Raw genomic sequence first — 10863 nt, 5'->3', positions numbered from 1 at the left:
TTTCATTTTAAGCAACACTGGGGGGAAATTGAAATGTAATACAATGACATCTATTCATCTATTCATCTATCTATCTATCTATCTATCTATCTATCTATCTATCTATCTATCTATCTATCTATCTATCTATCTATCTATCTAATTAATTAACTATGTTTCTTTTGTGCTGTTTCCACTCTATAGACACAAGTAATAATCCATTAAGGTTAAGTTAAGACCTTGGTAAATCGCTGAAATTAACTTGCTTTCCCGGGACTAGAGTAAATCAAACTTAAGGATTCATGTCTGATTAGAGGTTAGTACATAACAATTACAACGCGATTTAAGACAGTATGACAGAAATTAAAAAACTTAACAAATAAATAAATATCTTGCTGGACTTCAGCGTGAGATACTCGAGATAAATGTGTTTCTGTGCTTGATTCAAAGACTGAAGGAAGAAGGACTTTTTGGTTTGAGCTTGATTTGTTTTTATACACATTAACATGTTGTGGGGCGAATTATGGACCGTATGTACAGCGATGTACAGTCTATGTGCAAATGTAGGTGGTCGGAGTGTAAACAGTGAACACCTTGGTACGCTCATCTGCGAGTCGGTACTGAAACACGTAACAAAGGACGAGAGTTCCGCAATGAAAGAAGGATGTTGTGGTGCAGACCAGAAAGCTCCGATAAGCTTATTGGGGAGTACCTTGGCACTGGACCCATAGTCAGGTAAACCTCTCCTCTTGGCAAACAACAAGTAGGTCTTATTTGGTGCTCTCGACCAGGAGGAAAGCGGGTCATGACGCCGCCAAATGTTTGACCCAAAGTGCAACATGCGCAGACAGGCACGGAATCCGCTTTAACGCCATTAACTACAAACGTAGATACGTAGCAATGGTAATGTTCGCTATAATTCAGGATAACAGCTTTGGTTTGTGATTTTGGAGGCGACATAGCGCGCATGGGGCTGCTGTCGGTAAGTTAGCCTTAACTTAGCTACAGCTAGCTTTTCAACTGTTTGCTAATGCTTGTGTGAGCTGGCCCGAGGTCACACAAAGTGATGTGGGGGTGGCCAGTACGACGACCAACAACAATATGTTTTGCAGTGCTTCATTATATTGTTACCAACACTATAATTTATATTTGAAGCGTACTAATCTTCGCACTAACAGACGAGGCTAATTTGGAGGAGACTGCCTGATGAAAGACGCGTCAGGTCTGTTTGACACAGATAAAAGGATCAGGGGTAAATTGATTACATTAATAATGCAATTAGATTGCATTAGTAGACGCGTTGTTTGTCCCTGTAACAATGGAGTACAAAGCACGCTGTAGTGATGAATAAAAGAAAACACTCGCTCCGAGGGTCCTCCGAAATCAGTTCAAGATCCACTAAAAATACAGGATTTTACAACACTGCTTTGTCTGTTCTATTACTTAGCAATCCAACTCAGTACAACAGAAAAACACAACGTAAACCTATATGCCAGATTTGTTGTCATAACCACAGTCTGCAAAAGCAACATGATTTTCTTAATTAGTGCATTATGTTTTAGATTTGAAGTTGACTCTGCCCTTACTTATAAGGCTTTCAAAAACCCAATTCCCCAAAAAGTTGGGACACAATGAAAATGTTGATAAAACAAAATTTGTACGTACAACTTGAGATTTTTATTAGACCTTTATTTTACCAGGTAAAATGGTGAGAACCAGTTCTCATTTACAACATGACCTGACCAAGAGGCGCCAACAGGAACAAATACACACACTGAAAGTGCATTTCGACCAAGAGTTCCGGGGTCTTTCCGGCCCTAGAACTACTTTACCCTGAACTAAAAGGTTCTTTAGACATGTAAACATAAAATAGAACAAAAGTGAACAAGTAACAAGCAATGTGCGTGAGGTGTAAGAAAAATATGTGTGTATATATAAGTATGCATGTAAGTTAAAGGGATATTTCAGTTTTTTTAACTGGGGTCATATGAGTTAGAGTACACTGTTGCTCCTGCTAGCCACGATGCGTGCCGGTGAGCTCTTCCCCTTTATTGAGAAAATTCCCAGAGGACCGGAAAGCAAGCTAGGCTACAATTCTCTGCGGACGGGGCCTCCTATTTCGCGTAATTTCGCTTAAGTTGAGAAAATATGGTCCAGGAACTCATCACGTGCAAATGCATGCACCAGTAGGAAAAATTGGAGCTATTCAGTTTGGCATTGGAAACCCCCTCTGTTTTGGCACTATTTTTGGACGCACCTCGCAGACCAGTGTTCTTCTGCTGCATGAGCACGGATAAGCTGGATGTATTCACTGGACCTAGTGCGATACAGCGCGATTAAAGAGTTCAAAAGGGAACATGAAGGCAAAGTCTGGCAGATATGGAGGATGTTGCATAGAAAAAGACTGTTGTAATACAACTTTAATTAAGGAAGCATATCAACCATTTAAGGAAATATCTCATAAAAGGATCGTAAAACTAAGCCGTTCTTCCTCTCACAAAATAACAAGCTACCAAGTCTTATTTGGTATTTGGTATTATTGAATACACTTATTGTTGTAACATGCATTTTCTTTATAGTAACCTCCATCCAAACTGTTGTTTTCCCTAATGTTTTTCAGAAACAAAATGATAAAAAACTGGGGTGTCATTGGTGGGATAGCTGCTGCGATTGCAGCTGGAGTTTATGTTTTGTGGGGCCCGATAACTGACAGGAGGAAGAGAAAAGAGGTGAGTATCAGTCTGACCGTGTGATACACAGACAACATGCAGGGCAGTGGATGTAATGCAATAACTTGCTATGACTTTCTCACAGGTATGGTTCCTGGTCTGTTGAACTTGGGCAACACCTGCTTCCTGAACTCTCTGCTTCAGGGTCTGGCAGCATGCCCGTCCTTCATCCGGTGGCTGGAGAAGTTCTGTAGTTCACCTGTGATCCAATCATGTGAAGACAACCAGCTGTCCTCAACGCTACTTCAGCTTCTCAAAGGTACTTGAAACCAGTCAGAGATAAGTCAGTGGAGTGTATCTGAAATGTAGAAATGTAGAGTGTTGATTTATATTTTTAACATGCTTGACAACATCTCCAACAGCTCTCTCCAGTGATGAGCCTGGGGAGGAAGATGTGCTTGATGCTGGATGCCTCCTTGATGTCCTCAGACTGTACCGGTGGCACATCAGTTCTTTTGAAGAGCAGGTTACTGACTACTATTAAGTGTTTTTAAGAATATATTTTTTGGCTTAATGTTTTGTTAAGTGCTTCATTTAAGTCTTAAAAGTTGTGTGTGTGTTATGTTTACTCCTCTCAGGATGCACACGAGCTGTTTCATGTCCTAACATCTTCTCTGGAGGAGGAGCGGGATCGACAACCCAAAGTCACTCACCTGTTTGACATGCAGTCCCTTGAGGTGAGTCACGTTTGCTGACTTGTTTGTCCCTGAAACTAAGTCTAGTAAGCGTTCGTAGAAGTGTCAACATAATCCAACGTGGTCCCATTCTCCCTGTCATTTTGTGTGAATGTGTTTTCATACCAGAGTCTCCCTGATCAAGATTTGAAAACAATGACCTGCAGAAGTCGAGGTGGGAAAGCAGAGGAATAATTGAGCCTGGAATTTCAAACTACAAGGAGATATAATTTATTTAATCTGTATTCTTTCTATGGTTTGTTTCGCAGCCCCTCTTCATCCAATACCAGGTTCATGGAAGTTGCAGCATCCTTTTCATGGTCGATTAACAAGCAACATGTCATGCAAGCGCTGCGAACAACAAGTGAGCTCATTTGGTCGCCACAGAAAGATACTCTGTTTAAGTGGAGGTTTGATATTCTCAATGACTTTCTCTTTCTTTGCTTTGCTTTTGTCCAGAGTCCTGTGAGGTACGACTCATTTGAGAGTCTTTCCCTGTCTATCCCTATACCTCAGTGGGTAAGCAACAATTTCAGGAACACTTAGATGTTCAAGCTGTTACAGTATCAATATATAACTTACTATTTAATTGATTTTTGCTATTTGTCATACTCATGATCTGTTATTGTCCTCAGGGTCGCCCTATCTCTCTAGATCATTGTCTCCAGCATTTAATCTCCTCAGAAACCATCAAAGAGGTGGAGTGTGAAAACTGCACAAAGGTATGTTCACTACAGTGTCTGATTCACGCAACATTTTGTCAATTATGTGATTAAACGTTCATAATTGATCAAATTACTACTTCCATTTTGCATTCATGGCTGGCTTATTTTACTTCTGATTGTTTCATTATTTCTACTCAGCTTCAACAAGGGACCACAGTAAACGGGCCAAGTTCTGGAAAACCAGAGGACCACATTTGTTAAACAGCTAAACTGGGAAAAGTAAGTGTCATTCACATTTACATTGGGGAAAATGTAATAACTAAGGTTGTTGTTATCTAGATTGAGAGGAAAATCTGATATTAAAATGTTATGTAGATAAAAACATTCATTTGTTTTTGAGTTAGAGCTGTTCTAAAAGTATCTACACTATTTTCTTCAATTCCTTTCTACCAGCTTCCCCAGTGCCGTCTGCATCCATTTACAAAGACTGCCGTGGTCCAGTGAAGGAACCCCCATCAAAAGACAGGAGCATGTGCAGTTCACAGAGCATCTATTGATGGATCGCTACAAACACAATGCTTCCACACAGAAAATTCAGAGGCTCAATGTGCTCCAAAGCCCGTGAACACAGAAACCTTGGACAATTCCAATGAAAAGCCCACAGCCAATGGACTGGTGTGTTTAATTTGTCAACTCTGTGATACCATTCTTCTTCACGTTTACTTTGGTTTTTTTTTTGTCAAGTGTTGGTTGGGTTTTGTTTTACAGATGCAGAGCATTGCAACAACAACAAACCTTTTACGAATGGAACTTGTTCGTCTGTACTCCTTCACTCGCCTGGTGTGAACCCACAGCTCGGCCTAACATTTGACTACAGGTAAACTTCATGACAAGGTGCAGCAATAAAAAGAGCATATTAAGCTAGGTAGTGCTCTGAGGGTATTTAAAAGCCCTTCAATGCCACATAGTTGGTGTTATTTGTTTGATAAACCACATTCAACACCTGAGGAGATTGTAAAATATTTATAAGACAGAATCTCCCACACTATAATCAGGACCTATATGTAAGACTATCTTATGAAAAATGAATGCAGAGGAGTACAGGAGCTCTCTTATACTTTCTCCAGCCGACCTAAGATTTTTCTATTTCTTAATGGTTTGATAACAGTGTCTTTCCTGCCAGTTCTACAGAGTACCTCTTCAAGCTCACAGCTGTGCTGGTTCACCATGGTGACATGGCACTCAGGACATTTCGTAACATACCGCCGCAGCCCATCCTCGCCCCGCAGCTCCTCACCCTTCAGCTCTCAGTGGCTGTGGATGTCAGACGACTCTGTACGGAAAGCTACCCTCCATGAGGTGCTGTCCTCCAACGCTTACATGCTCTTTTACGAGAGGGTGCGAAGACTGAACCTCCCTCTCTGCTCAGAGGAGTGACCGGATGCTTAGGACCTCACAGCCTGGCTGACTTCTGCCTTTTCCAGTGACCGTGCAGTTACCAACAGGTGGACAGTCACTTCATAACAATGAGAACAAAGAGGAAATCCATCCTTGTGTTACTATATGGATAAGTATGTGTCATTGATCTCAGCAACATGATGAAAGTTGGAGTTGCAGCCTTTTGCCTCTTGCCACTGATCCAGAGCTGACAGCTCTCAACCCAAAGATGATTGATCAGCAGGATTTTTACTCAGATATTTGTTTATAGTTTATCATGAACAGTTTCTATCATGTACCATTTTGGCTTTTGAGGAACAAAAAAACAGGAACACAGAAACACTGGCTCTAGAGCAATGTTAATTTTGTCAACGAAAATGATGATAAGTATTAGTTGACGTACTTATTTTTCATGACTTCATGGAGGACAATAAGATAAATGGTGAATTAGCTGAAAATGATAGCTGTGGTGAAATCTCAGTTCATAAAACCCTGATTGTAAATGACCACACTAAACAGTAGTCTCTGTTGGGCGGACTAAGAAAGTAGCATCACTGTTTGTTTTTCCCTTTTTGACCCATCATCTATCTGCAAGAAGTGCACCGGTGGGGGTCGACACCGCCTCCATGAATCTTTTCCATTGTCACATGGTTCTGACTCAGTGCATGTCGGAAAGAAGTCGGTCTTATTACAGTCTATGATGAGAAACCAGAACTAGGCAGCCATAAGCTAACTTATCAAAAGCTATTTAAAAGTTACTGCTGATAGCTGTCATCTCGAAAAATGAGTGCCTCTCAACAACCAGCTGCCCGTGCGGGGGGAAGGAACAAACGAGTCAACTTGTGGACACACTTTTGTACAGTAAAACCGAACACAAGTCTGAGTGTACCGTGCCCGATGATGAAGGAGTGCCTTGTGGATACAAGGTGGGAGGAAAAAACACTTCGAATCTGAAACGACACCTGGAGACGAAGCACCCCGAACTGTCTGCCCAGGTAAAAAAAAAAAATAATTGTGATGATTTGGTTGCCATGAATATATGTTATTTCCCTAGATGCAATATACACAACTAATTTGCGGACCTGGGCCTCTGCTGTCGTTTCGCGCTGGTTGGAGCAATTTTAGACAAGGCAGCAGAACTCGTCAGAACACCCAGTAGCGACGAGCTAAACAAGAAGTGGCCAACGACTGTAACGGATTTAAGCTACTCTTAAATAATACTTATTATAATAGTAATGCCTCTGCTCTCTTAAGATTCGCGTGCAGACCCCGAGTCATTCAGCGAGCATTCAAGAAACACAGGACATCCAAAGTGAATAGGGAATTGGTTTGGGTATGACTTGCACTTTCATAAGTTATTTTGGCATACTTTTGGGATGTGACTATGAAGAAGTGCAAGTTACAACGCCTTTCCAGTCAAGATGACCAGAAATAATATTCTTTCTTCCTAACTTCCTCCTATCTGTGTTTAAAAAACTTAGCATAAAACTGAGAAAGAAATTTTAATTATGACTCAATAAGACTAAATGAACACTGAATAATTAGGGATTAAAATGAAACTGTGATTCACTGACTAATACTTTTTTTTAATTAGTAGTTTATGGATTTTTTACACAAGACTTTTTTACATTTTGGTGAAAACAAATTTATTTAGTGTTTTACATGAAACAATATATAAATGCAATCATAATATAAATGAACAGATAAAAATAAACACATTTAACTAGTAATTCACTGACTAATACTTGACTAAAGCTACTAAAAAATAAAGTAAGTTACCTTATACAATTTTCTCAAAATGGCTATGACCAAAATTTAGTTCAAATTTCTTGTCACCACTGCTCTAGAGTTAGCTTTTAATCAAGTTTAGCATGCACTGCAGGTTCTTCTGCATGCTTTTTAGGTGGTAGGGTGCGGGAACTGATTTATTTGTTGGCTGCAATCTTGCAAACTCACTGCTTGATGCCACTAAATCTTACACCCGGTCCTTGAAGGTGTTCCTGTTTTTTTTGTCCGCTGCCTGTACAGCGCTGATGCAAACAGAAGTTACTGATTATAAAACCTTTGGAGATGTTACTTGGAATTTGTTCTATATTGTGAAATTGAAATAGGTGAATTATCCTGAACTCTGTCTCTCTATGGTCTGATCTAATTTGCCTAGTCAGTCCCAGCAGTGTGTGTAAGCTGTATAGGAAGTAATGTTTTAACTGACATTGTTCATACAAGTTGAATTCTTTGTCCCCAATATCCCTTCTCTATCATGATTTGCTGAGATGCCACAGTTGAAGTTGAAGTGCCAAGTTGTCTCTAATCCTTGACATTTTTAACATGCAAAGCCATGTGTGCAACTACGAATGTGAAAGTACAGTTAGGATGCAGCAGAGCCATTTAGCATGAAGTTGATGTGACACAGATAACAGATTAATAATCTGCTCTCATCTTATAAAGCCACAGGTTTGACTGCAGGTTATGGGTAAGTTATTCAGAGTATTTTGAATTCTGTGTAACTGATGACTGCCATTTGCTCCGACCAAATCAAGTGAGTGTCTTTGAGAAATTTGGTCTGGTGCAAAACTCCTTGTAAATGTTTGCAATTTGCACTAATGAATATCCATGTGAGATTATGTGTGTTTGTGTACAATCTGTAAAGGTGATTGTTTTCAGGTATTAACACATTAAAACAAGTGTGGACTCGGTTGCACTTCATTTTGGCTTGAGACAAACTGTGCGAGAAGACACACTGACAATCAAGACTTTCTCAAGAGTTCCAAAGAAGCATTTACTTTTTGTGTGGAGCGGTCCCCTCTCAATCAGAAGGTCAGGAGTTTGATCCCAGGACCGTTGTCCACATGCTTAAGTGTCCCTTGGGCAAGAACATATAACCCTGAACTGCCATCTGTGTGAATGGGATTAGCTAATAGTGATGGCTTCACATAGCAGCCTCTGCCATCAGTGGATGACTGAGGTGTGAATGTGACTTATAATGTGACTTATAATAAAAGTGAAGTCAGAAGACCACAAAAAGTGCTATAACCATTTACACCTTATTGGAGGGTTTCAACAATAAAAGCCCTTATTATAGAGATAATCCATAAATTAAAGAGAATAACATCTACACTGCCAATGTGTTCCCATACACAAGAAATTACACTTATGGAGTTTTTAAGCTTATCAAGACTGAGATTTGGCTGAAAGTTCAAGGAAAATAGGTTAACTTGTCATGATAATAATGACCTTTTAAACTTTGAAGACCATTGGACATTAACAGAGAACTGTCCATAAACAAGAAAGGACTAGTCAAACAGCAGGCCCCCGTCCAATACATCAGCAATACATTTTAGGACCAATAGCAATCTATATTCTTATCAAACACTGAGTCCATTATCCATGTAACTCATTTGGAATAGCACATCATTCTTCATCTATTATTAGAGGGGTTACTTGGATAAGTGCCTCCTTGCTGACCTATGTACATTTAAAGTGTATTCCATTGCAACACAAGAAGTTTAATGTAAAGCCCCACCTATCAGGCTAAATAAGAGCGCTTTATTCAGTTACTTCTTGCCGGGGTTTTTTATCCCTGTCAAGCAGGATGCGTCTAAAGGTGAGGTTGATACGAGGCAGGAAAATCTTCTTGCGAACAGGGAGGCTGTGGTACCAGAAAGTGTTGGTAGGAGAGTTCATGAGGAGCAGGCTCCCGTGAGCAAGCTCCAGCTTCACGAGTTCAACGCGTCTGCGGTTCTGTTTCCCCCGAGTATCTCTGTGTCTGAATATAAAGTCTCGTGCTGCTCCTAGGGAGACGGAGGCAATAGGACAGAGGGGGTCCAGCTCCTTCTCGTCATCACGATGCTCCCCCATGTGATCCTGGCCGTCTTTGTACCTGATGAAGGGAAGGACACTTCAATCAAACTTTCATTTTGAAAAGTCACAACTCACACTCGGGTGGAGCCAGGAGTGGGTGGTGCCCTCCCTCTGGAATCTGACTACCCACTCCAAAATCCTAAACCATGATTGGCTATCTGGCATCGTCAGAGGCAGGACGTATTGTAAAGTCAACCATTTGGACTGTGTTGTTACGGGCTGCTGTAGTTTTTTCTTGCATGTAAATGTAGCAGTCATCCTTTGTACTTGTGCCTTGATTTGTGACTCTGGACATTCATCTTTTTGTGTCCTTTTTTATTTATTTATCTCTTTTAAAATTGCCATGTCATTGTGTTACATTTATACATATACACAGGAACATAACATCTGTATGATTCTGACATGTGAGTAGTTAGGATGTTTATGATCAGACAGAAAGGTTAAATACATGTTCAAACATGCATTTGGTTAATCCTCACAACTTTTAAAAAGCTTTTAAAGGATCTTGTAACCACTGCACTTTTTATGCTGCCTATTTGTTTTATTGTATTTCTTTCTGTTTATCTTTTCTTTGTAAAGCACTTACTTTACTTTATTGCCCAAGTTTGTCCGCCCAAGCCAAAAGGTTCAAGCTCCGCCCCTGTTCTCACCTGTTTACCAGAACAAAGTTGAATGTTTGTCCAGTTGTTTTTGTGACAGCATCCCGAATGTATTTCAAGGTTGGAGTCCACCGGCAGGCTAAACGTGTCACTCCTGAATAAGTGTAAGTCAGACCTTCATCTCCATATGTTGCCTGCTTTCTCGGAATGTTGTACACCTTTCCAAACACCTGTACCTTTGCTTCCTCCCTGGAACAAAAACAGACACAACTGTCAGAACAATACTCTTAACTTCTGGTCACACCTGCAGTGTAACAGTCAGGATGTTGTACCTGTTGAGTACACCACCTCCTCCTCCAGCTGTTTAAAAAGCAGGTCTGCCTCCTCCTTGGAGAACAGCTGAGCATAATCACAGTCCAGTCCTTCTGCCTCTATTTTCTGCCAGGGAACAGGATGGGAAAACTCTGCTAATATTGCATGTTCGTCCTCTGCATCCTCTTCCTGCTTCGTGCTTTCATCACGCTCCAGTTCATTTTTTACATGGACTTTTTCCATCACTGCTGCAGAAGTTCTTCTTTCCCCCAACCACAGACTTTTCCATAGCAGTAATTTGTTCGCTGTGGCCCTCTGATGAGCTGAAGTTTAGGATTAAAAAAAAAATGAAACCTCGGTATTAAAGGTTTTATCATTTAAATGAAAAAAGACTTCAATGTTGTTCTGCCTTTTGAGGATGTTCATTATCAATTAATCACTGAACTGCTACTGCCCCCCGGTCGGCTATCTGTGAATTTGTCCTGTGTTTGTTTTTTTAACTTTCTGTCTCTTACTTGTGTTGTCTATTCATTGTGTGCATCCTTTGCTCAGTCTATACATTGCTTTATTTGAAAGCTAGTTTAATGATTGAAAGTCACTGTCTGAT

At 40.4% G+C, this 10863-nt stretch overlaps 2 protein-coding genes across 2 annotated transcripts; one reads left to right on the top strand and one right to left on the bottom strand.

Annotated features, from left to right (window-relative positions):
- Nucleotides 1-575: 575 nt before the first annotated feature.
- usp30 (ubiquitin specific peptidase 30) lies at nucleotides 576-6029 on the top strand. The gene is given in 16 exon segments (XM_034692805.1): nucleotides 576-714; nucleotides 2600-2712; nucleotides 2794-2967; nucleotides 3071-3174; nucleotides 3287-3385; nucleotides 3512-3557; nucleotides 3652-3746; nucleotides 3842-3901; nucleotides 4018-4104; nucleotides 4246-4275; nucleotides 4277-4326; nucleotides 4501-4646; nucleotides 4649-4726; nucleotides 4792-4924; nucleotides 5231-5285; nucleotides 5287-6029. Coding segments are annotated over 16 exon segments (1539 nt in total). The 5' UTR covers nucleotides 576-643; the 3' UTR covers nucleotides 5485-6029.
- Nucleotides 6030-7997: 1968 nt separating this feature from the next.
- alkbh2 (alkB homolog 2, alpha-ketoglutarate dependent dioxygenase) lies at nucleotides 7998-10573 on the bottom strand. The gene is given in 4 exon segments (XM_034692803.1): nucleotides 7998-9364; nucleotides 9996-10194; nucleotides 10277-10476; nucleotides 10478-10573. Coding segments are annotated over 4 exon segments (801 nt in total). The 5' UTR covers nucleotides 10546-10573; the 3' UTR covers nucleotides 7998-9030.
- Nucleotides 10574-10863: the final 290 nt, after the last annotated feature.

The sequence above is a fragment of the Notolabrus celidotus genome, chromosome 9 (genome assembly GCF_009762535.1).
Source record: "Notolabrus celidotus isolate fNotCel1 chromosome 9, fNotCel1.pri, whole genome shotgun sequence".
Taxonomy (NCBI): Eukaryota; Metazoa; Chordata; class Actinopteri; order Labriformes; family Labridae; genus Notolabrus; species Notolabrus celidotus.
This window is presented reverse-complemented; position numbering and strand designations above follow the sequence as displayed.